The 27,081-nt window shown below is 41.7% G+C and overlaps 1 protein-coding gene across 1 annotated transcript; it reads left to right on the plus strand.

Annotated features, from left to right (window-relative positions):
* The first annotated feature begins 1,131 nt into the window (after positions 1-1,131).
* On the plus strand, positions 1,132-12,237 carry KCNV1 (potassium voltage-gated channel modifier subfamily V member 1). The gene is made up of 4 exons (XM_087734818.1): positions 1,132-1,249; positions 1,485-1,997; positions 3,759-4,285; positions 10,426-12,237. Exons 2-4 carry the CDS (start codon positions 1,516-1,518, stop codon positions 10,935-10,937), a joined length of 1,521 nt encoding a protein of 506 aa, XP_087590944.1. The 5' UTR covers positions 1,132-1,249; positions 1,485-1,515; the 3' UTR covers positions 10,938-12,237.
* Positions 12,238-27,081: the final 14,844 nt, after the last annotated feature.

Genomic DNA, 27,081 nt, shown 5'->3' on the forward strand with positions numbered 1-27,081 from the left:
TGCAGGCAGCCGCCCGCCCTGGCGAGGAGTAAGAGGCGGCAGAAAACACAAATTTGCAAAAGAGAGTATTTTAGATTTGTCAGAAATAACTGTTTCATAGGAGAAGAAGAAAAGTAGCAAGCAGGGTGAAGCTAACTCTTGCACGGTTTTACTGAGGAGCTACAAAGTCAGCACAGGACAGTGCCAAAGATATTCCAGAGTATTTTAGAAAACAGTGATTGCAGCTAAGTTAAAATAGGCTCTTTCACGTACATCGACTGGCCTTTACAATGACTGTTTTACTTGAGTGACTTCAGAGTTGTGGTTGTGGGAGTAGCGTAAGTGGGGATACATTATCTATTTAGAAACATGTTTGGGTTTACGTATATTAAAGGGGGGGGTGGCTTCAAAACCGCTCTGTGAACTTGCTCGGAGAAGTTTGCAGGTCTGGTTTGTCCCTGGAGGAAGCCCCCGGAGCGCGGAGGCCGGCAGCCAGCGGGCCCCGCACCGCCCTGCACTCCCGCCCCAGGCACCGCGCCCGCCGCCGCCGGGGCCCAGGGGGTCCGGGCCGGGGCGGGACGGGCCAGGGGCGGCGGCGGCTCGGTCCCGCGGCAGGGAGAGCGGTGGCCCGGCCCGGCCCGGCCCGGCCCGCCTCGCGTCCCCGCAGCCCCCCCGCTGCCGCCTGCCCCCCGCAGCACATGACCCGCCATGGAGGCGCGCCGGCGCTGCCCAGAAGTTTGGAGCCGGGGGAGCGGGCAGAGGCTGCCAGCGAGGGGACGGCGGCAGCCGGCGCCCTGCCGCGGGCGGCACAGCTGGGCGGCGGGCAGGTAAGGCGGGGCGGCGGCGGCCGGGCTGGCCGAGGGGCAGGCAGCCGCGCCGAGACGCCCGGTCCGCGGCGGCCGCCCCAGCGGCGGCGAGGGGCGAGGGGCCAAGTCCGGCAGCGGCTCCGGGCGAAGTGCGGTCGCGGGGCAGCCGCGGGGCGAGCAGGGGAGGTTGCCCCGGGGCCGAGGACGGAGCTGTGGGGCCGGGGCGGGCGCGGGGCGCGGCCGGGCAGCGGCGCAGCCCCTCGGGATGCTGTGGGGGCCGCCCCAGGCTGCCCGGAGAGCCGCTGAAGCCGGTGTTCCGTGTTGTGTTGTCCTGGTCGGTTTCCTCCAGCCTAGACCCAGCGGTTGGGGCTGAAGGCTGAAGCGGAGGGGCCGTCGCGGGCGGATGGTGCCGGGCGCTTCCCGACGGCTGCCGGCGCGGACAGCACGAGGTGAAGCCGCCCCAGGTATCGTTGTTCCTTCTGTATCCTCACAGGTGTAGGCAGCGCTGGGCTGTTCAGCACCCCGCCTGACCTCCCTCTCAGATGGAGGCATCGCTCGGAGGAAGCGGGGACGGTGAGGTGTCCCTGGGACGATAGCCAAAGCAAAGTGATACATTTCTAGTCTGGCCCGGCCCCCCCCCCCCCCCCCCCCCCCCGGTGGGGCAGTCTTCTCTGCAGCTTTGTTGTGTTTTCGATCCAGGAGAGTGTGGGCTGCTGCTGGCAGCTACAGGATGAAGTCGCCTCCCTGCTGCATGTCTCTTTCTTCCCAAGCATCCCTGGAGGAACCAGGGAGTAGCACATCCCTGGGCTCCCTGGAGTCCAGTGTTTTCTCCAGTGAGGAAGAGCAGGGGCCCCTGCTCCAGAAGGTCATTCCCTCCTTGGACTGCTTTACTATCAATGTAGGAGGCAGCCGCTTTGTGATGTCCCAGCAAACTTTGTCTTGCTACCCTGACACCCGTCTTGGCAAACTGGCCGTAGTGGTCTCTGCTGCCCGGGATGTGGCGCCTGGCCTCCTTGAGCTTTGTGATGATGCCAACCTTGTGGAGAATGAATATTTCTTTGACCGGAGCTCACAGGCATTTCACTACATCCTGAATTACTACCAGACAGGGAGGCTGCATGTGATGGAGCAGCTTTGTGCACTCTCCTTCCTGCAAGAGATCCAGTACTGGGGTTTGGATGAGCTCAGCATTGATTCCTGCTGCAGAGACCGGTGAGTTGTGGGAAGACGTGGCGTGCAGGATTGTGGGCTGGGTGAGCTCAGCATTGACTTGTATGCAGGGACGCTCAGGTGAGAAATCCAGCAGTGGGAGTAGGTGAGGTAGCAGAGCATTGGAAGAAGTGTGCTCGAAGCTGCAGGAGTTCAGCCCTGAATCCTACTGTGGAGGTGGATGTGTGTAGGAAATGGGAGGAGATGTGTTGGGTTAGGTCGCTGTTGACCTTTGCTGAGGGACAGGTTGGCAGGGGGGGCAAGACAGTGAGACCCTAACAGGAGCAGGATCTGGATTTTCCTGTACCAGTTTCGGACTGGCCCCGGAAGCTCAAAATGTTTGAAAGGGACAATGCTGGAGATGAAAAAGGTTGTGAAAGGAGAGATGTCCTTTCAGTCATCCAATTTGGGGTTATCCAAGTTAGAGGGATTGGATGTGGAGTCAGGCATGGTGCCGAGAGGGTTTGGAGCCTCCCTAGCCCGCACTTTTCATTCTGGAGGATTTCCAGATCTAAGCTGGAGAGGCAGAAGGGGGGGTGGTCATCTGCCAGGCTGAGTGTGGGTGGCATGGCTCCAGGAGGAGCCGTGATGGGAAGCATCGCACATGGATGTAGCAGCTTACAGGGAGGGGGCAGCAACATGGCTCACTGGAGACAAATAGTAACAGGCAGCATAGGAACGAGGTGGGTTTCAACTGAACCACCCCCAGGACATGTCTGTTAATTCTATTTGCAGTTAATTTTTTTTTTTTTGCCACCATTTTTAGTGTTACTGGTTTGTTTGTTAGTATTGAAGAAATGAATTCTCTAAAGAGTATAACTGCTATTTATCTAAAGCAAAATTATTAGAAAGAAACAAAGAAGCAACCCCACCCTAAAAGGATACTAGAGTTATCCTACCCTAGCATGGTCCAGTTCTGCAGCTGACAGAGTTGGATCCTAGTTTTCATCCCTTCCTTCCTTCCCTGGTCCTTCTTTGGTGGTAGAAGGAGCTACAGACCTCTTTGGCATATGCAGGAGTAACTGTGTATCAAATGAAGGCAATATTGCATAGCCCCTTGGTCTAAGGCTGGAGATTTGCAGCAGTCAAGAAATATAGATATGAAAGAAAAGGGGGGGTTTGTGTGTATTTTAGGAATGTTTTTGTTTCATTAAATTGTACTGTAAATGTACTCTTGCTCTAACAAAACACTCAACTGTGCATTTACAATCTGTAAGTTTTACTCGGCACAGATGCTTGTGCACTTTGTTGTGTGAGGACCCATATATTTAAAGAAAGTAAGATAACCTGTCATCTTAGTGTGTATTGATCAGAACTTCATCCATGAACTGCATGGCTTTTATTATGCCTTCCCTTTTAGTATTGCAGATACACAGCAATGTAATAAAAATGCAATATAATTAATAAAATTGAGGGCAATTTAGAAACAGAGGGTCTGGTTGTGCCAGGATTGCTTACAAGAATGCAGGTTAGTCATGCAGCAGATCCTACCGTAGTCAACATGATCCATATAAATATCATGCTATCAGAATAAAATTACTCTGCACATACTGTCACTGATATGAAATGAGGGAATAGAAATATCAGGTCAATGGAAACATGCTGCAGGGTCTCCATTTATGAAATCATCAACCATATGCTTGACATCAGGGTTTTCTGAGTAAGGTATACTTAATGTGTGTTCTTATGCCTTACGTGGTAGAGGATAAGAAAAAACATATGCATATTGGTATTAAAAATCTCTTTGGCGGGGTTTCTGGGCAGGTACTTCAGGAGGAAGGAGCTGAGTGAAGCCTTAGACATCAAGAAAGATGCAGAAGAACTGGATGCCCAAGATGAGGAAGAGGACTTTTCTGGTAGCCTCTGTCCCAGTGTCAGACAGAAACTTTGGGAAGTTTTGGAAAAGCCTGGCTCCTCTGCAGCGGCCAGGACTTTCGGCACTCTATCCATGGCTTTTGTTGTTGTGTCTATTGCCAACATGGCTTTGATTTCAGTAGAGCTAAGCTGGCTGGCACCACCGCTACTGGATGCCCTAGAGTACCTGTGCATTGCATGGTTCACTGTGGAGTTTGTTCTGAGGTTCCTGTGTGCACGGGATCGGTGTCGCTTCCTAAGGAGTGTGGCAAACATCATAGACCTCCTTGCTATTTTGCCTTTCTACATCACCCTGCTGGTGGAGAGCCTGTGTGGTGGGGAGAGCTCCCAAGAACTGGAGAACGTGGGGCGCATTGTCCAAGTGCTGAGACTGCTCAGAGCCCTGCGGATGCTGAAGCTGGGAAGACATTCAACAGGTACTTTTGGCCATGGCAGTGGTACTTCTCGGTTTTGCTGCCTACAACAGTTGTCCCTGGGCACAGTCCCCAGTTTGTGTGCATTTCTGCCTAACCTTTTTACCCAATCTAATGTTAGCAGTAAAGGCTTGTGAAAATCTTGCTTTTGGACTTTGGTAACTGAGTGGCAGGGGACTTCTCCAGTAAATTTTAGTTCTTCATAAAGCCAGTGTATATTGTTCGCACAGAATATTTACAAAAAACAGGCCCCAAAGTTGCATACTGTAAATCATCCACCAGTCATTCATAATGTCATAAATTTTAAAAAAACATATATTTGAGTTGATTTCGTTAGGGATGAAGCAAGAGAAGAAGCAGAGATCATTGACCCACGCTTTTTGTATTATCAAATGCCCATTAATGACAGCTTATATTACCTGTCACAATTTGTTTTGTTAAGAACTATATGCAAAGAAATATATCATGATTTTGTCTACATCCTAGGTTCTGAAAACAACCAGAATAGAGCATGTTTCAAGAAAACTGTTAAAACTGAATCATACCAGGCAGTGGGTTGAGGGGCTCTCTGGCCCTGTTGAACACACTGGTATCTATGTGATATGTGGAGCACAGCTGGGGGCTGTTCACTGAACGGACCTCGGTGCAGCTCAGAGCAGCAGTGTCAGGTTCAGTCAGTGTTCAGGCATCAGAGTGGGTCCCTTGGTGTGCAAGCACTTCTGTCAGGTCAGCAGACGTGGATGAACAGCAAGCAGGGGTAGGGTGGAAGGTGAAGTGCATTTCTTGAAACGTTTTTGTTCACTCTTTCTGAGTAGTGAAGGGAAGGCATAAAAGGTAATGTTTTCCAGTGGGAATTTATCAGGGGAAGCTGGAAATGATTGGAAGGTGTTGTGTTTCCCTTTGTGTTTACCTGATTTTTATTACTACTTCATGAGATGTGCCTGCCTGGATATATGAAAGAGTAAAAGCTGTGCTCCCACCACACCCTCTCCATGCCATGGTGTTGTCCAGTGCTTGGCATTTTTGAAGTGATTTAATTATGTTCCCACTTAAATCAGTGCTTAATATGGCACTGAATTTGACAGGAGACATGTTCAGCCAACACTTGGAGCTTTGAAAACTCAGATCCTAATAGTAAATCATGGTCTCTGTCCTGCAATATTAGCCTGTACTGAAGAGGGCGATGGTTGTTCCTACATGGCACTCAACATACCCTTCCAGGATTTCCTGACATGGAGCAGGAATGGGTTGATGCTTCTCGTTCTTGGAGAGCCATCTCCACCATCTTTATGAACTGGCCCTACTCCAGCAGGCATTACAGTGTGCTCGCAGCAGCAGAATGTGTCTCTTTATTTTTGTTCCCACTGAAGGGCAGTGACCCTGCCTGCCAATGGCAGGGAGTAGCTTTAATGCTACTGAGCATAATCATAGTGGTTTGGGAAGTATCTTAATCTTACTCGCCTACCCCAGATTATGCCTATATTGATGCATAACTGTCCCTTAGAAAGCAGTTGAAAGGAAGCTTACAATGATTCAGTCTGTCAATGAATTTGTTTTGCTTCATTTTAATTTTTGCAGGGTTTGGTGGGGTTTTTTTGCAAGAAAGGCTGCTACCCACTGTTGATGGTAGCTGTAATGTGAGTGCATTCCTCTGTAATTGTATTTTGAAAATAAGAAAAAGATTTGAACTCATCAAGGCACTTTTGTGCTGAATAACAAAATATTGATCCAAAAGTATGTTGATTCTAGTTATAAAGTTTCCAGCTTATCACATTTTACTGTTACAGAATGAATCCATGAAACTCAGTTCTAAGGCTCTTTCTGTCAACTTGAAACCAGATGTTTCAGACACTTCTATAAAAACTGTTAACTTCAGATATATTAACTTTCAGGGATCGTCTAGACTTTTGTGTCTATTTATTCTTAAATTCTTTAAAACTTTACCACAGTTTATATCACAATATTCAGTGCCATTAAGAGTTTAGTAATTCCATGTTAAGTAGAAGTAAATTAATTATATCAAAATCTAGTTTCCTCATTTGAAAGTGAGCTGTCATCTTTCTACTAGAACCAAAGGACCAGTTTCAAAATACAAGAAGCAACATATGTATCTACTTAAACCATCCAGAGCTGTCACTGTGCTTGCCTCTTTGGTAGTTCAGAGTCACTGCCCACTTAGGCCCAGAACACTAAATCAAATCTGCATAATTTAAATGTAGAAAGTCACTGTTTCAATCTTCTGTCAGAGGAGATGCTGGTAGTGAAACAAAACATACCCTTAACAAATCAAAACAGAAACATACACTCGCAGATCTGAAGCCCTATTTCTGACCACTAGAGGTGTGTAGCAGAAGAGAGTTTTATTAACGTGCTTCTAAACACATCCTTAACCACAGCTGCTAATATAAGGTGAACCCCATAAGCACCACGCACAAAGACCATCCTCCTTGCACATACCTAGGCAGTCCTGAAAAATCTCAGTGTTTCAACGTGGCATTCACAACAGTTCTGCTCTCTTGCCTTGGATCTGGCAGCTTAAAGCTTCTCTCTGACTCCTGCACTCTCAGACCAGACAATGCTTCGTGCACTCCTTACATGCTTTGTGTGGCAAGAGGAGTGTGAGATCAGAAGAGATAAGAAAATTCGTGGCTGCAGACAGCAGCTTCTCTTTCACCAAGGAGAGGTGATCACAGTCACAAGGAGAGCATCTCTCTAGCACTGTGCAGACCCATAGCAAAGCTGGGATACCAACAGCAGCCTGGCTCTGCTGTCAGGGGCAGAAATGAGTTACGAAAAAACATAACATCAATTCTTTTTTTCACTTTATTTTTAAAGAAATGACAGATTAACCCTTTTTGTGGGGAAGGGACACAAAAAGAAATGGAAGAATCATTTCTGCCCCTTTGAAAGCTGAACTGAGCTAATAGGAGGGATGTGATGCCTGGAAACACTGGGGCTAGACTGGAGTGAGTGTGTACTTACTTATGCAAAGTGCTATACTTCATCAAGGAGCAACTGAGAAATCAGTAGTACCTCTACCCAGAAAATGTATAGCTAGAAGGTGAGACCACTCTTTTGAGATACCAAAATTATGGATTTGAGTGGCTGCAAGAATAGGTGAGAACTGAACCTGCATTTTTCACATTCTTTGATGTTCCTCAGCTGTTGGCTTCCTTCTGGGGCCACGTTTTGTGTGCAGCCTTGCTGGTCCTCCTGTGGGAAGCACTTACAGATTGACTCCTTAAGGAGAAGTAGGATGTGAGCATCTTACGTCTGATGGCAACAGGCATATGTTTGCGAGAAGGCTGTAGCGTATGTGAGGATGAGATGCCTCTGGATACATGAAAAAGTGAAACTTCAGCACTTTCAGTGCCAAAAATTTAGTGTGATTTAAACGCTGTGTGTAAACTGAAGCTCCCAAACATCAGCTTGTATTGCCAGCTCCCTTTGGGCAACAGAGAGATGGAACTTGACCTGCATGGCAGAAACACCTCCCCTTCCTCCTGCGGGCCCCAGGGCTGGGGCTGCTTACCTGCCCCACGCCAGCTCTGTTACAGCAACTTAGCACCTTCCAGCATGAGTAACCAAGCTGTCACAGCTCCTGGCAAGGAGTTCTCATGGGAGGTCATAAAACTTGCTGAGGTGTCTGTGCTGGACCAGCCCTAGCTTGGCTGTGTGCTAGGGCTCAGAGACATTTTAAAAAATTGCAATGTACTATAGCAGAATATATTATTCTTTTGAATACACCAACTGATTCCCACTTAGGAATGAACTGTGGAGTCCAGTAAGTTGTCTGATTCATAGATTCATCTAAAAACGTCTTCTGACTTCATCTGAAGACATGAAGAGATGGAGAACCATTGTTTCACTGCTAATTCATTCTAGTGATTATGTACCCTCACCAAATTAATTTGAATTTTTTTTTTTCACTTCAAGGTCTAGACACTGTTGTAGTTTCTGGGTTGAGTTGGTTTTCTGGTTTTTGTTGTGTTTTTTTTTTTTTTTTTGCTTTAACAAATTAAAGGTTCTGTAGTTATTTTCCTTTATGATAACCAAGATAACTCTTCAATACCTGTTTTTCTTTTTGATAACTGAGACAGCTTGAACTCTGTTTTTCCAGACCCTGAATCATTTCTGTTACACTCTTCTGCACCTTCTGCAGTTTTTCAGTACCTTTGTTTTAGATGAGGATAATAGAAGTAAGCATACTAAAAAAAATTCAGACTCCTTAACAGTCAGAATAATTAACCATAGGAAAAATATTTTACTGAATGTGTCATCAATGTGATACAAAGAGTTAGCAGTCACTGCCCTGTTCCTCCATATTTTGACCTGGTTTATGCAAGAGTTGCACTGTTTTTTAGCTATAGTATTCTCAGGATCCGTCATAATGGGCAGACCCTGGCTTTTACAGTACTCATTTATGCTTTGAAAAAAAATGCTACAGAGGTAATTTTAAATTGGAGTACCTTCTTCCTTGGTCACCTGAAAGGACTTATTCTTCTACCTTGTTCAGTTGGAAGTTTTACAGGGCAATTGATGATAGTAACTTCCTTGGAAGATGAGAGTTTGATCTGGATCCTTGCAATTGTCTCACACAGCTTTTACACTGCATCTTAGTGCATTTCCAAAATGTGGTGGCAGTCATAATAACAGAGAAAAGATTACAGTGATATATTGCATTCCCCTTGTGTTGCAGATTTAAACTATATCATTGTAATATACATGCTAACCAACAGATCACAGTCATAGTAATATAAAACCTGGATATGGGCAAGTCCTTAAGTGGAGTTTGTAGAAGAAAACATTGAAAAAGGAAACACTCCCTACAAACTCTAGTGTGTACTTCCACTGTTTGCTGTACATAAACAAAAACTTTAAAAACCATTAGACCTGAAGGGGAAAAGAAAGAGCCAAAAGCAAGAAGAAATTTTAACATCTTGTAGTTTGAGACTGAGGAAAGAAAAGCAAGTTGAATTGCTTGTTACCCTAATGAGCATATGAAGTCTGCAAGCAGAGGCAGAGCTCCAATAAGCTATTTTGCAAACACTGGTTTAGATAGAAGTGTACCCCATGAAGGGTAATTCACAAGCATTGTGTTTTTCTCATTTGTAACAGAGTACGTTTTTAAAGAACAGCATTAAAAACCAGTCCAAAATCACTTGTGATTCAAAAGATAATTTCAGTTTCCCATGTGTCTCAGCTGAGCTGGTACCCTGTTATCTTTCTTCTTTGTTTATGTGTGCAACATTTATCTATTGCACTATTACTGGATTTACTTTCCTGCCTGCTTTGTCAGGCAGTCTAGCCTTAAGGCAGCAGCTCTAAAAGGAATGTGGGGTGTTATGGAGAGTGGTCAGCTGCACATGAACTCCCTGTGCAGCTCACGGGCAATAGGACTGATGCAGTACATTGGTGAATTAACTGGAAAATACCACGTTTTCATTGGGAGGCTTTGCTGTCTCCAGTTTTGGCACAAATGCAGCTGCTGCTGGAATACTGTGTTTTGATATCTACACATAAATATATTGATAGGTTTTTTGGGGGAAAGAGGGGTCGAAGAGAGGCTGTGAGAACTATAAAAGGATTGAAAACAGTCCTTAGCAAAGAAAAAGTTACTGAGCGACTGAATTGGGCTCTAAGCACCCACCTGGGAATACAAATTTGGTAACTAAGGGTTGCTTGGTCCAAGAGAAAAACATGACAATGGCTGGAAAATAGGAGCTTGGCACATTCAGACCTAAAGTAGGGCACAGGTGTTTTCAGTATGGTTTTTAATAGTTATTTACATAACTTATTAAAAATTGTGTTAGATCTTCAGTTACAGCCAATTACTAAATCAAGATTGGTTAGTTTTTCTAAATCATATGTGTACGTAGTTCAAATGGTAAGTAATGAGGAGAATTTCTATGCTCCGTATTAAGGAAACAGAGATGATGTCAGTGGTTCAGTCTAACATTTTAATCTATTTCTTTTAATCATTTTGTCCCAGTACGTGACAGCAGCGCCCCTTTTTCTTAAGGAATGTTCACTGACAGTCAAAGGAAAACATAAGGCAGTCAGCTTTCAAATAAGAGATGTTTTGCAAAGTTATGATGGCAGCTACATGAATCAGCCCACTAACAGCATTTCTTGTCTTTCAGGCTTGCGGTCTCTTGGGATGACTATTGCACAGTGCTACGAGGAGGTTGGCCTTCTGCTGCTTTTCCTCTCTGTAGGAATCTCTATATTTTCCACTGTGGAGTACTTTGTTGAGCAAGGCATGCCAGGCACAACTTTCACAAGCGTACCTGGTGCTTGGTGGTGGGCAACAACTTCCATGACAACTGTTGGTTATGGTGACATTAGACCAGACACTACCATTGGTAAGGTAGTGGCCTTTATGTGTATACTATCAGGAATACTGGTTTTGGCTTTGCCAATAGCTATAATAAATGACCGATTTTCTGCCTGTTACTTTACACTGAAGATAAAAGAAGCTGCTCTTCGGCAGCGTGAAGCTTTAAAGAAACTCACAAAGAACTCATCCAGTGACTCTAATATCAATGTTAATTTGCGAGACATATATGCACGCAGCGTCATGGACATGTTACGGTTAAAAAGCAGAGAGAGGGCAAGTACAAGGAGCAGTGGAGCGGATGATTTTTGGTTTTGACTTTTAAGTTATTTAGCCTTGTATAGCAAATAGACTACTTCAAAAATATAGTATTAAGCATCTCTCTTTTTGTTATTCACCACAGTGTATTTGCTTTCTCAGCTGGAGTTTTACTTACTTGGACAGACTGAGATAATCACTGTATACAAAAGGCAGAATTCATAATGTGGAGTCTCTCAAGGGGCTCTGAAACCTGCTTCCAGAACTGGATCGTGGTGGGTGAGAGGGGAGTAATGGGTCCATCAAAGTAAAACAGTGATGCAAACACTTGTCTATGAACCTTATGTCCTTGCTAATGTATAGTAATAAAGTCTTAGCCAAAATTGCCATGGTGTTTTGAATTTTAAAGAACTATAAGATTTGTATTTGCATTGGAAGAACAAAAGTTAAAGACATTAAGAAAATCTGAAAAGGGAAGTCTAAGGGAGTGAAATGTTGAATAAATTTATGATAACATTCCTATAATGAGCTTCATCTTGACCCCCTTTCTTATCCCCATCTTCTACTCCATTTGCATGAAAAAGAGGTTACTAGACCCTGGGGAGGACTACCAGATACGTGGTGGGTATCAGGAGAAAGGTGAAAGTATTAAGCAGATCCAAGATATGCAGCAAAGTATAAAAATAGTCATGAAATAGCTGCCATAAGAGCATCCTCTGCAGTTGCTCTAGAAGTTGCAGGAGTTAATACAGCCTTTGCAGCATAGAAGTCATTTACAAACTTATTTTGAACTATGCCTTCTCTGTGTGTTTTGATTCCCATAACTTATTTGTGTAGCTAAGCAGTTTTTGTGCTCAAGTCAAGTCACCGGTGGATATCAGAAGAAACAGAAATGATAAAAGATAATAAAATACTTATTTCTTTAGCTCACATTAAAATCAGTAGGTATTCCAAGTGGGCCAGATTTTTAAAAAATTAATAATCTTCACTGACCCATTATTAGAAAAATCCTTCATCAAAATCTTTTGTTCCAAAGGAAAAATGAGCACTTGTTGGACTGGATGCTTAGTCTAAGGCAGTAATGAAAGTACAAAATTAAAATAATCAAAGGTATTTTCAGTCAAGTTTCCCACCACTTACCTCTCCAGTAGCCCAACATCATTCTTAGCAAACAAAGCTTTTCCTTAATATAATTTCACTGTCCTAGACTGACATTGCCACAGTATGTATATAACTCAAGTAGTAGGTTAAATAAAAAAAAATCACAAACCTCTCTCATTACATGTTTCTTTTGGGCAAAGTAAGTACAATCATTATTTACATTTGACATTAATTGAACATACTCACTAAGAAGAAACATCTATTAACTGTGGATTATTTAATTTTATAAGGTATTTATGTAAATAGAAGGCTTAAACTGCCTTTAAGGATATATGAATGGGTGAAATAACCTTTTAATAAAGATTGCATAATACTTGTTTTGAAACAACAGTGTGTTTTCCTCCCATTCCCTATAAATGGTGGTGTAAACATAATGCAGCAAGCAAAATTTTCAAAAGCTCCAACCTGGATGCAAACCGAGTAGTATTTCAGCATGAAATTTCTTCTGATTTATCAGCTGGCATTAGTCAGCGTTTGGATTTGGGCCCAATGCAGCACATGCAGCTGTCACCAGGGTCAGAAGGAAGCCAAGGGAAAACACTGGAGACCAAAAGAGTGTGTCTTGCTCTACCAGCAATTGTCTAGGTGTGAAAATTCATAGGTCAGCCTCGTGGTCTGTGTTACACAAAGTGTGTCACCGCAGTGTTCCTCTCTGCCCAAATACTCTATGAATCCATCACAAAACTCCTGTTGATGTCCAGAAGACAAAATTAATTCTGCAGGGGAAGGTTTGATGCAGCCCACTCTAGGTTATTATCTCATAGCTCCTCAGAGCAGGAAGTCTCTCAGGCTGCACAAATTGTACAGGCTGTGTCTCATTCAAAAGTCATTCTAATTATAGAGAATTAGGAAGAAGCTTTCATTGTGGGAAGGCTGTTTTGTAATGTCTTTTGTGCTTTCTTGTACAGCATCTGATCTGTGTTTGAGAAAGGAAATGCAGTTAGATAGCTGATTGATTCTCTTTAGGGAAAGGGTGCTTTTATTGCATCCTGTGCTTTTTATGAAGGACTCAAAAGAACGAGAGAAATGTTCTGGGATCTATCAGTTGATTCACTCCTTTCACCAGCTATGGAGATAAAGTTTCCTAGAAATGCCCATGGGAAAACATGGCTGAGACTTTATCCAGTAGCTGCTTTGCCTTCTATTTTCAGACCCCTTGATTTTAAATTCAAAGTTTCCCAAGAAGTGTTTGTCAATCATGTTGTTTATGCAGCAAGGTTATCTATCACATTATGGGCTGAGACTAGCAAAGCATTTTGCAGATGAAGGCTGGTTCTGCTTTCAGCTCTTACAGACGGAAGGACCAGAGCATTTGTCCTGAGCAACAAACAGAATGGGACATCACAACTCTAAAACATGAAGCTATGCCATGTACTTATTACCACAGAAAATAGCTCAGTCACTGCTAAGGCACCAAATTAAGGATGTTACTGTGCTATCTTTAGAATATCACACTGAAGATAAGAAACTACCTCTTGTCCTCACATCTGTTCTGCCATTTCCATTCCATAGCAGACTTGGCAGAAAGGATCATGTGTTAGAACATCAGTAACATTGTCTGAAAAATCAGCGGTTTTATCTCAAAACACCAAGTATTTTCAATAACTGGTATCAAAGAGTGTAGCTGCAGCACTTAAAGCAAGCCTTCATTAACCTTGGTTCCCTAGTACAAGAAACAATACTAGTGAAAATGCAGTGGCATAGACTACAGAGCAGACTAACAATCTGAAAAATCTTGTGTATTTGTAGATGCTTAGGGGCAGCTTTTAGTTGGGAACAGTGTGTTCCAACCCCAACAGGACTTTTTAAACATCACTAAAATTGTTCTTTGTCATTCTCACTTTGAAGAAAGCCAACAGCCTCCTGGGGAACACCAAAGAGAGCATTGCCAGCAGGTCAAGGGAGGTGGTCCTGCCTCTTTGCTCAGCCCTGGTGAGACACATCTGAGTGAAGCATCCAGTGCTGGGTTCCCCAGTACAAGAAAGATGGGGGACATACTGGAGATAGTACAGCAAGATACTGGAGTGCCAGGTTGCAGAGACATCAGGGCATCCCCATGTCCAGGACAGGTGGTTGTGCTGGTAGCTGTGGGGGGATTTATCACTTCTGGGGGTAAGTTTTAAAAAGGTGTTTAGAAATTCATGTTTGCTAATATTTTACAAGTGTCTAATATTGAGATTTACCTTTTGTACTGTACTGATATTGATCCTGAATGCATAGTTCACTGTTCACTTTAATTATGTGGTGTTAGTAAGTCAATAAACCATTTCAATCTTGATTTGATATAAACTATGTAAGTTGAGCAATTTTCCCCCAGGAGAGGAGTTTTGCTGGCCAACTCTGAGATTGTGGGATTGCCACATGGCAAATATGGTTGAGCACAAAAAGGAGCAAAAAGAAAGTTATGAGGTCTTTTACAAGGTAATGCCCATTTATTTTTGTTTTCTGACATAACAAAGTATTCTCATCTTGTTATAATTATTTTGATAACGAGTGACATGCTTTTCTCATTTTCTACAGTATTGTCCTCTCAAACCTCCATTGAGGTACACGTGCATACACACAGCTCTATCAGAGCGTATTCTGTTGAGATGCCTACTACCTAAACTGCACCAGAGCAGCTGTTGCTGACACCTCCGGTACTTAGTTGTCTGTGCTCTTATCACATAGCCACTGCAGAAACGGTAGAGCAGCACAGGCTGTAGTCACACCTCTGATTGCAGACAAGGGGTCTCCAGGGCTCTGGGCTCTTGAAAACATCATTCAACAAAGAGGAGGGCTGGAGTCAATAATGTCTCTAGGATTGAGATGCATTTTTCCATTATAACCTCTTGTCAATTAGGTTTTTTGAGAGCTTTAATAAGTCTTGTAATTATTATGGCTTTGCCTTTTATTTAAACACAAATACTAGAAAACACATACATCTCCAGACAAAAGCAGAGCTGCCACACACACACTGTTTGTAAGAGTTTGATGAGGCATTTAAGTTTGGTGTAAATAGTGAGGTTGCCCTGATGAGCAGTCAGTAACTAAAGCCATTCCTTCAGAAAATGGATTTTAATGAAAGACTAAGCTGAAGAATTCAATTATAATTAATTTTGTTGTTGGTTTTGATATATGAAATAGAACCTTTTCTGACAAAAACTTGACCCCAATGTACAGGACGTGCTTCTGTTAGAGGATGGCACTGTCAGCAGGAGGGAGAGCACAGCCCATTTTGTGTGTGCCTCTCACAGGCATGTTTGAGAAGCGTAAGCATGCACGCTCCTTCTCACAGAAAAACAGAAGGGAAATTTGGTGCAGGTGGGTCTTGCAGACTGCCCTATTACAGGATTTCTATGTGAGACAAACAAATTCTACACTAACAACAAAGCCTATTTAAACGTATTTGGGGCACTATTATCTGTTTTACTTATGCTAAGTTTCGGCTCTGCAGACACCAGCTACCCCTTTAGTGGCAGTGAGGATAAGGAAGGATCCACCTAATGTCACAAAAGCAGGTCTCACACCAGCCAATGTAAACATCAGTTGCTCCCAGTCTTTCTCAGACCCCCAAGAAGTTGCCTGTGAGATGGACTTATACCAAAGAGTGAGGAACCCAGAACAGCCTGAAGTTAGGTTGGGTCTTTTAAAAAGTCTACAGTTGTGTTCCTCTAACTAAAATTATGTAAAATGCCTGTTATGATGTGAAAAAAACATGTGTTTGTAACAGCTTCTTAAATCATCTTCCTTATCAAGCAAACCAAGACTCCTGCAGATGTAAGATTTTGTCTAATTATACTGAACTTTGTACAGCTTTTAATAAAACCAGAAGTGCTTTTAAGTCATGTAGTATTACTGTCTGGTCCTGCAAGCTGATACACACGTTTCATTTCCAATGGCTTGACTCAGAAAGGCAGTTCTGTTTCCAACTCTGCGCAGCAGAGAGAGATCCTGGGAAATGGCTGAAGTGCATGACTCTTCACTACCTAATGCATGAACCAGTTTCTCAGGAGAACTTGGAAGAGAATTTATAACAGCCTCTTGCAATTGCCATAAAAACCAAACACAGTGAATTGACTTGTCCTAAACACATTTTTTCAACACAACCAAAAAAGGCAATTGGCTTGAACATAGTTAAAAGATAACTGATGATGTCACTCTTTACAGCTGGCCCTGTGTTACAGACTTCTGAATTGTAACTTTCAGCCTGAGGTATGAAATATATTATGAAATCCAACCATGTTGAATTATGGAAAAATATTCCAAGATGAACATGTCTCTGCTTAAGAACTGCTGTCCAAGTGACGCAACATTCATAAACTCATAGCTCTTTTGTCCTAAATTAGCCACATCATTACGGCCTTTAGAACATGATGTCAGAAACTGCCAGAGTTACAGGCTCCATGGCATCCCTCCATAGCTTTTGCAATGTGTGTTAGATGCTGCAGTGATAAAAGCTATTACTACTGAAGCCCTAAACAGACAGATTAAGCCATTGTTAATGCTGAGTATATGAGAAGAAAAATAATGAAGGTAGAACAGGAAAGAGAAAATTAATTTAAATTTAAATTAATTTTAATTTAAAATAAGAAGTTGACATTCTTCAGCTGAGATTTACCAGTGACTTTTTGTGACCGACCTTGTGTGTTTTATTCCTCATATCTTCTCATAAGAAACGAAGAACACATGGTTCAGTGCAGAGGAAGAAATTCTTTTCAGCTCATTAACTGACATGCATCCTATGTCCATACCACAAATTAGATCACACACTAATAATTCGTACCTCATCTTAGCCATTCAGCCCTGTATATCAGACACGCTGCTGCCCTGAACACTGCACAAGCATGTGGCTTCATATTTGCATTGTTCTTCTGTAGACCAACACAAAAAAAAACATTTTTGTAAGAAGTAAACTTCAAGTTAAAGGAATAAGATCGGGTTTAATCTATTTCCAGTTCCTGCTATTTGTTATTTCTGCTGTCAGTCCTCATTTAACCCTCCCATCTTCTCTTCCTGGCAGGAACTGCTGAATAACAGATGGAAGAATTGCCAATCACAGCCTTTCAGTGTCAAAATGTAGACAAGCCTACCCCGCAAACCTGTGTTCTGTTTTCCTATATTAGAAACAAAATCCAAGTCAAAAGAAACAAGCATGGTGTTTCTCTCACAGCTACAAGGACAGCATTGATTAGGAACTGACAGAACCACAGTTTTTCAAATTACTGGAAGCTATATGCTTACAGTTGGTCAAAACTGACCTGTCATGTAACACATCTATTTATATCGCTAGGAAACCAGACTTCAGTAACAAATAAAGAAGGAATACATTCTGAGAAAATATCTGTCTTCTGAGTTTAGAGAGTTAATAAAATTGGTACTGCAAACAAGCTCAAGAGGCAATATCCCATTGTGGAAGTGTTGCACTAAATCAAAACACAGCCACTTGCTGAAGACCCTTCCACTCAAAAGTGTAGGACAAACCAAACCTTGTATTCTGTTTGACAGTGTAAAGGAGTGAAGCTTGTCCAAAGAGCCTCCATATGGGTTTGTTGTAGAAATAATGCAACATTTCCCCATGGGAAATCTACTGATGTAATGGAATTACACCAGGATGAATTTGGCCCACTTTCCAGCCAATGCTTTTTATAAGAGGCTTTGTTGTGTGAAAGCTGGATATGTAGTTGGGCCACAAAAGGGGCCAAAACCAACATCCAAATTATGGCCTCTGTTATGCAGACTGCCTCCTTCCATATGGAGATGAATCCAGTTTGCTTGTGCCAAGCATCACAATGGAAATACTGGCAGACTGAGCAAACAAAATGCCACTGGCCATCATTATAATACAGAGGCAGCATTATGCTGCAAATGCTCCCATCAGCTGTCCAGCAGGAGACTTTATTAGAACAGATGTGACAATGCACAAGCCAAAAAAAAAAAAAAAAAGGGAAAGCTCTTGTCCTCACCTGTCACCCGGATTTCAATCTGGTTCAGAGCTATCATGCTCTGATAGCTTTCACTATCAATTATTTAATGTTCTTAGGGTTCAACACTAGAGTAAGCAAAATTATCAGTGCAAATATGATGGGTGTTATTTATGCAGTATCATTCTGTATCAAGAATGTCACTTTCCAATGACAATTCAGTACTTCAGCAATCATTGCTTACATTGTCTATCACATACATCATCACAAACTGCAGACCTATCTCCAGCTGGTGGATCAAGACAGTTTTGTTTATTCATGGTATGCCTCTGTTCACATTACCTTTTCAGTTTCTTAAGATCAAGTGTGCTATTCTCGCCTGCATTTTTTCATAAGTCTCAGATCAGAGCTACATTTGCCAGAGAGACATGGCTCTCTAGATGATTCATGCTAGAATGATGTGGTCTGTGGTGCAGGCACTAGTAATAGTAGTAATAGGCAAGAGAACACAGTACAGGTGCAATAACAGGACTGAAAGTCACACAAGTGCCTGTTTCAGAAGCAGAAGATGCTATATGGGATGCAGTAAGCCACAGCTTTTCACATGGCAACCTGCAACCCAAGTCCAGTCTGTGAGGCAAAACCAAGTGGTCATTAAATGAGGCCAGTGAAATACAGACCCACAAGGCGCACAGGCAGAAGGAGCTGCTTTGCACCTTCTCAGCTCCCTCTCCATCTTGCCTATTCCTCATATTTTTCCCAGCCAGCCTCCCAAAACTGTGGAAAAGCCCCTGGTAGGCCAATGGCACCTGGAAGGATATGCCACTGAACTCACCTAGGGAACAAATATTCTAGAATTTGAATGTGTGGAGTGAGAAAGCATTATTTGCACATTCAATTCTACCCAGCGCAATATGCTTTTTTTTCCAGACAGTTTCATTTCCTCACCTAACCTTCTTGTGTAGAGGTGTTCAATTAGCAAGGTAAAATATAATCTGCTAATTAAAGGGCAGATTTTAGCAAAGACAATTAGGAATCTAAGTAAGGCAGGCAAGCTGAAAATACATGACAGTTTGCCAATTGTAAAAATAATTAAAAGAAAATCTTAAAGGACTAATTTACAGTTTAAACCTGGGCAAAGAAAGGCAGAAAAGTCAGAAACTTGTAAAAGAGATAAGGCAAGCCCAGAATATGAGATCCAGCTTCAGATACTAAACATTTCCAAATACCTAGCATATGTTAACTCCCATGCAAACTACTAACTGTTTTGAAATGCACCTTATCCTGTACTCTGGGCAAGGATTAGAAATTTCTTGTGTAGGATTCTGGCTTACCAGGTTAGGTTTGTAAATTCAAACACTTAAAATTTTTAATAGATCTGGACAAGATCTGTCCCTGAGTGAGGGAAAAAGCACTGTAGCTGGATGTATACTTTCCTTTTGGAAACTGAATCGTTATTAATCCTTCACATTTTAAAAAATCTTTTTTTTCCTTTTTGGAATAAAAAGATCTGAAGAATTTGTTTGAAATGCAAAACAGCTGATCACTCATAGTGTTGCAGAAACAGGTTAATGCACTCCCAGGTTTACCTTCCTCATTCCCATCCCAGCATACACAGAACTGGCTCTTTTCTAGGGAAAGGGTCCTAAAAAACCTTGGAGACATTGTAGAAAGAATATTTTGAGTTTCTTGCTGCACACTTGGAACAAATTTCACATCAGGGCACAGGCTACATGGTACATTCACTTCAGACATCTGCAAAGCGTTAGTATCTGCAGCACAGTCCCAGCATTATGATAAGGGGATGAGATAAAAAGAAAATAAACAATCATATTAGTGAACCAGCTGGTTGTTTCTGACCTGAGCATAACCCAATGCAATCCAGACAGAAAGGACAGGGAAACCATAAAGAGTGGCAAATAGTTTTCTCCATTGGTTCTACTCCTCATCTCCAGCAACCAACTAAGGGCAGGGATTGTAGCATATGAAATAATTCTCCCATGCTTATTCCAGGTATATAAAAATTGTCAGGCATATTCCTGTCCTTCCAAGGAGGAGGTTAGCAATGGTCAGCTCTGGTGCTCAAAATGGCTTTGGAGCAGCACTTAACTGCTGCAAGTGGCCTAAATCAATGGGTTGCACTGACTAGCAGGATGCCTAGCAGGAAGGTTTGTATCCATTCTAGTAGCTGCAGAGAGGTTTCACAGCTGACACCCACATCTGAGATAGTGCTGGGATGCTGGGGAAGTTATCATTGCTGATGGACCCTAGTTTCTGACTCAACAAAGTGTGTTGATCCTTACTTTATGGGGTTTCTGGAGTCACACCAAACCCTGGCTCAAGAAGAGGGGCTGCAGGTCAGTGACTTGTAGATGGCCCTCTTAAACAGCATCTCAGGGCTGCTCTGGGGCCCAGCAGTGGAAAGGCAACTCTCCAGCTCCCACCTGTGCAGCTGTGGGGAAGGAGCAGCCATGCCAGTGACCATCTGACTGAGCTGTTTTGTTTTGTTTTCTTTTCTTTTTTATTCTGTAACTTGGAATCAGTTTCTCTCCTCTACACAGAAGGGCAATGCTGGAGAGTTTTCTATAGGTCTGGTCCTATTTTGTTGGGCCCTGTGCTCTGAAAACTATAGAGGACTTTGTAAACAAGCAAACAAGCTGCTTGAAAACCAATTCTGCTGCTGGAAAGATTCAGTCTCAATTGCAGTATTCATATGCTGTCACTACAGCAACCAAGCCTGTAAACAATCCTGGTGGTCATGGATAACATATCAGTACTTGGTTTAGCGATTAGAAACAAAAACCTTGTCAGACAGTATTTTTTTCCTGTCATTGCAGGTTTCCTGATGGAAATGCTATTTCAAGGGCTTTGCTCTGAAGTACATTATAGAATCATAGAATCATAGAACCATTTAGGTTGGAAAAGACCTTTAAGATCATCAAGTCCAACCGCTAACCTAGCAGTGCCAAGTCCACCACTAAACCATGTCCCTAAGTGTCACATCTACACATCTTTTAAATACCTCCAGGGATGGGGACTCAACCACTTCCCTGGGCAGCCTTTTCCAGTGCCTGACTACGCTTTTGGTGAAGAAATTTTTTCTTAAATCCAACCTAAACTTCCCCTGGCGCAGCTTGAGGCCATTTCCTCTCATCCTATCACTTGTTACTTGGGAGAAGAGACTGACACCTCCTTTCAGGTAGTTGTAGAGAGCAATAAGGTCTCCCCTCAGTCTCCTTTTCTCCAAACAACCCTAGCTCCCTCAGCCACTCATAAGGCTTGTGCTCTAGACCCTTCACCAGCTTTGTTGCCCTTCTTTGGACACGCTCCAGCACCTCAATGTCCTTCTTGTAGTGAGGGGCCCAAAACTGAATACAGTATTCGAGGTGTGGCCTCACCAGTGCCGAGTACAAGGGGACAATCACTTCTCTAGTCCTGCTGGCCACACTATTCCTGATACAAGCCAGGACGCTATTGGCTGCCTTGGCCACTGCTGGCTCATATTCAGCTGGCTGTCGACCAGAATCCCCAGGTCTTTTTCCACCAGGCAGCCCTCCAGCCACTCTTCCCCAAGCCTGTAGGGTTGCATGGGGTTGTTGTGACCCAAGTGCAGGACCCGGCACTTAGCCTCATGCTTAATAACTTAGAACAAAGAGTTATTTTGGCATTGTCTCCTGCAGGGCATTGATATGCCTGACGCAGCTACGCAGTACTGATGAAAAAGTCTCAAAAAGTTGAGGGTCTAATCTTCTGCCTTAAAACTCACAGCAGAACTCCCAGTATGGATGAGCTATATTACAACCAGGAGTGAGAGTCATCTAACCTAAGCCTAGATAAGCACAGTGTAGAAAACCTTACACTGAAACAGGTCATCTTAATGACTCCTTGCAGTAATTTCATCTAAAATAGGATGTCTAAAATAGAATTGTCTATTATTCTCCATTGGCTTAAGGAACCTTTAGAGTGACTAGCTCTGGTTTAGACACTTACATCTTAGAACTCAACATCATGGAGAGATGAATCATTCCTCTTGAGCCCTCTTTGGTGCCTGCAAGATTATTGTCTAAGCATTCAACACACAGATTTCAGGAAAGTTCTTCACTCTGGGTCCAGATAGGACTGCTTTGAATCAATCTAATCATGCTGCAGCTGAAGGGTTATGCACAACTTGGGTGATGGTTCTTTCTGAGAAGATTTATTGAATTGGAAACAATAATCAAAATTATTTTCTCCTTCTTTTGCTCAGTGAATCAGTCGAAAATACTTCTTCATATGTCTTAGTGCTCCCTTCCCTTAGTGCAAGTAAATCTAAGAATGAAATGCCTAAACTTTGGTGTAATTAATCTGGGCATAATTATTTTGTATGCATTACAGGACATCTTTTTAACTCCAGTTCCATGTAGCTCATGCCCTCCAGATGGAGGAATTCATGGGATAAACCAGATAAAAATCTGAAAGAATGAAAATAATTCAACACTGCAAACTTTGAGACCACCCACAGCAAAATGTGTCAAATATTTATGAACTTATTTCTTCAGTCTTGCTTGTTTTCTATGACCATATAAACACACATCAGATAATCTTAAAAAGTTTCTGAAACTCGATGTTTTCATAAATTTTCTTTCTATTTCTTCCATTCATTCAGAAAATGAGTTATACATTCGCCATTTATGTCTTCCTCTCATAGAAGGGGAACAATACCATGTGCTTTGAGTGATCAGCTACAAAACATGAATCACAATTCCTGAATCATTGAAGTGAGCATTTCACAAACAGCCTTGAGTCTGAAACTTATCTATGCAAAACTATTCCACAACTTCTTGTGAATAACAAATAGTTGAGAAGCGAAAAACTAAATTTTTTAATTGCAAATCAAATGCGGAGCTGCTTTAAAACTGAACTTTAATTGTAATAACCAATTTGAGCAACGACATGAATCTACTGTGGGCTCCCTTCCAGCAGTAAAAAAGATATTCTTATATTTTAACTGGTTTTTTTTTCATGATTTGCATGTTAAGCATGTTATTTTAAACACCTGTAAAAGACTGATCATACATACCTGATGTTCATTTTACTTGTAAGAATATATAATCTAGCAAGTTTAAGCAGCATCTGTTACAGCTATATCTTACTAAAGGCCATCAACTCAATGACAGAGAGAGTCCTTTTAAGCTATCTTTCATGTTTCATGTATCTGTTCCACAAACATTATTACTCTTTCTGATCTGAACAGTAAGCAAGTGCAACATTCACACAATGACTTTAAAGTTGTCATTCTTAACTGAACAGGAGACATGAATAGAAAAAGGAAGGATCACACTACAGAAACGCATGAAATAGTTAATTTGTATTTTTTTAGTGACTCCTAACATAATTTCATTCCAGATGGCAGTGAGAGTGCAAATCTGTTCTGTTCTGTGAGGATATGGGTGTTATAATAGGCTCCAATGGATCAGATTTATTTTTTAATGTTTTTTTTTCACAGAACACTTTAACCATTTCAGTCACCTGCTGTTTGGTTTTATATGCTCAGTATCAAGCAGTCATATAAGATATTGTGTGTCATTACTCTCTACAAAATGCCACATCATGGAGTCTTTTGTAAACAAATGACTCCATGCTAGGGGCATTTCCTCTTAGAAGTCAATAAGTTGATTAGTCTACTCCATGGAGGATCTTATTTTAAAGCCAGTCAGTTTAGGAATCAGACTCTCTCAATTACCATAGCCTTTTCCCTCTTTTGACTCCTTCACGGATGTTCCACCTAAAAAGTTGGGGTTTTTTCTATATCAGGACTCCAGTGTCTTCACACTTAGCAAACCAAGAAAGCTTACGGATTACTTCTCCTTCACTCTGTGATGCTGCTCAGTCCACTCTGGCTGGTAGGATCTCTGTAGCTTTACAACTAGGACGTTCGTCTAGCAGTCTGCACTTCAACTCTGGTACCAAAGTCCTAGGAAAATCATAGTCAGGGGTAGATGAGTGCCTCTCATCATTGGTTTTCAACCAGTTCTTTCGTGTTTCAATGCAGAACAAAACTACAGGTTTTGAAACCTTGAAGTTTAAAATTTAAGGAGGATACTGATTTTGACACACAGGTCCCAGCATCCTGCTCTGGGAATCTACACAGTCCCAAAACTAATCCCTCAGCACCTGGCACTGTGAGAAGAGGAGTGCTGCTTTCAGAGGCCCCAACAGTCAGCAGTTTCCTCCCAAACCTTCTGATGTGTCCCATCCTAATTGGTGGCACTCTGTCTTTTAGGAAAACCCTTTTCAACAGAGCACAGAGCACAGAGTGTGGTTTTGCTTGCCTCAGGAGCTTAATGAAGCATCACACAGTGGAATACAATTGATACAGTCTTTGGACTACTTAATTGTAAGAGCCAAGAATCTGACAAATACCTTATATATGTGTTGAAAGGGACAAAGAAGAAATGAGAACTGTCTCCACTCCTTCCAGTTAACTGCACCTCACCACTCAAAAACAATTTTTGAGGTTTCAAAATGGAACTAGTTTGCTTTAAGATAACATCTTGCTCTGATACAAGGTAAATAATGATACTAAGAGATGAATAAATGGGTCTGTAAGCACTGGAACTTGTAATCATGCTTTGTGTAAAAATTGAAAAGCTGGGAGTAGAAGACTGAGCTACCATGCTCTGAACCTGCTCAGTAATAACTAAGTGCTATTACTTTCCAATAATTGTGATATAATGATATTTGGTTTTATTTTGTAATTTGCATTTTCTTCATCACTTTTTCAAATTTGCAATATTGCTTGAGCATGTATGGATCTTTGGTCAGAAATTAAGCTGCCCATAATGACCAGAACACTAAAGGATTAAAGGATAATGTTCTCACTATACTGTAGCTTGAACAAGGAAATGTACTGTCAAAACAGTGAGAAATCTTGGTTCTCCTCTTAAATAAATTGAAAGAAGGAAGGCACAACCCCCAGCTCTCCCCTTAGGACTGTATAACTGTACTGTTACTAGAGATATCTCTCTCAAGTACTTGTTGACATTTCTGAAATACTTCATTGCAAGGACACCTGAGATATGTATTTAATATAGAAAAGAAATACTATATGTGGCTAGTTTGGCTATAGCATATGCTTTAAAACAAGGTCTAAATGGTTTTGATAATGGGAATTGTAGAGCAATGTATTGTAACTAACCAATCAATTATTCTGCTTCTTTGCAACTTGTCATTTCGTTATACTTCAGAAAACACATTTTTACTTTAGTATCTGTTCATCCATTTCATTGCTAGGATGCTCAGATGCCTTCTAAAATACCAGTCATTGTTTACAGAAATAAAAGTGATGATTTCTGATGGCTGCCAAGTAGCTAATTAACTACACAAGTATACCCCAGGGTTTTTGTCAAGGGTTTGTTTGTTTATTTTTAGTATAATTACTTCTTAAATACCAATTTGAAAAGAACAAATTCTGACTGTGGAGAAGAGTGTTCTCAGTATACCTTCAAAAGTCCAAACGTAGTGTCCTTCCTCTGGGTTTATAACACTGCAGAAATGTATCTAAGGGATGAATGTGCTTATGTTGTGATCAGATAGGATCCAGAAAAACGGTAATTATGTAAAGGAAAACAAATTCTTTCAGAAAAAAATATATCTGTAAAAAGAAACCAGAGATGTCATGAAAGATTGATTAGAAGACCTGCTGCTGCATGAAGGGAACCATTTGCCTCTCCAGGGACACTAAACAGCACCATCCTGAGTAACACTCCACGGAATAGCAATTGATACGCGTGCAACATCAGTTCTTGCTGGACAAGGTATTAGAGATGGCATTGATTAACTCATATGACATAGACATTATGAGTAGCTGGATTTCACTTTTCCCCATACAGTATAACATTATTTTAAACATACATGCAAAGTGAGTTGGACTTTCTTGGCAAGGACTTCAAATTATATTTGAAGTTGTTTAAAATGGATAAAAGGATTTATCTAATTAACTGAACATGTTTCTCAGCAAGACATTCTGAAAAATGAGAACAGTTTTATGGAAAAAGAAAAATCCTCTTTTACTTGCCTACTCTGCTGAGCTCTTACCTTCTTTTCTTTTACTGAGGATGCATCTCTCCTTCTCACCTCACATCACGAGCAGGCAAGTGCAATCAGTGGCAAACAGTGAAGATCAGGGAAAAAATATACTTAGAGGATATGGAAAAATCTTGCTATTCTGCTTTTTGCAAATGGGTAGTGAGAAGGGGAAAGCAGTGGGAAATAGCACTGAATGACTAGCAGTGATTCAGCAGCAGTAAGGATCTATTCTCATAAATTAGTAATTGTGAAATATTAATCAGAAAAGCATTATTTAAAACATAATATATGAAGTTGTCCTGCTCTATATGTAATATTGCACATACTCAATACATGGAGGATTCAGGGGCTGTAAAGCACTATGAACTGGCTGTTGGGTTTCAGGAGTCTCTGTGGACTATGTGAATTATTCAAGACTGGCAACCTCACATATGTGGGCAAAAGAAATGGTTTGCAGGGCTTATTGCACTGGAGGTCAGTAGGCTGGAGTTGTAGACATAGATAAGTGCCTTCAGATGGGATGGGACAGCGGCATATGTATTATTGGCATTTGCTCTCCTCTGACTTCAGTGGCCTTTTGCTGTGCTAGATAGAGCAAGTAATTTTCACTCCAATACCAAAGACTATGATTTTGATCTACAGGACAATAAATAAGCTTGATCCAAACTGGGGCTTCTGGGCATTACTGTAATGCAAATAAATATTTCTCCACACACTTACAAAAATCTCCTAAAAAAAAGATATTAAGGTTGTATATTCAAGCACAGAAAAGTTAGGAACAGCTATATTTATGGTTTCTCATGTACTTTTAATTCTACCACATTGTATTCCCACCTGGTATAATAAGTGAGTTCTTCAGGAGAAAAAAAACAGCTATGTAAACATGTTGAATGTTATTATATATGACTAGCCTGACATTACTTAGTATTTGTGACTTTGTTTTTCAGAACTAAACCATGATCTTTCAAAGCTTTTTAATATCTTGCTGATGAAATGGAAAGAGTGGAGCAGAATTTATATTTTAAAGTAATATTTCTTCCCTTTCACAAATCAGCAGTTTGTCTCTTGGCCCT

The sequence above is a fragment of the Nipponia nippon genome, unplaced genomic scaffold (assembly GCF_047370975.1).
Source record: "Nipponia nippon isolate SJK-2023a ecotype South Korea unplaced genomic scaffold, ASM4737097v1 scaffold_1, whole genome shotgun sequence".
Lineage (NCBI taxonomy): Eukaryota > Metazoa > Chordata > Aves > Pelecaniformes > Threskiornithidae > Nipponia > Nipponia nippon.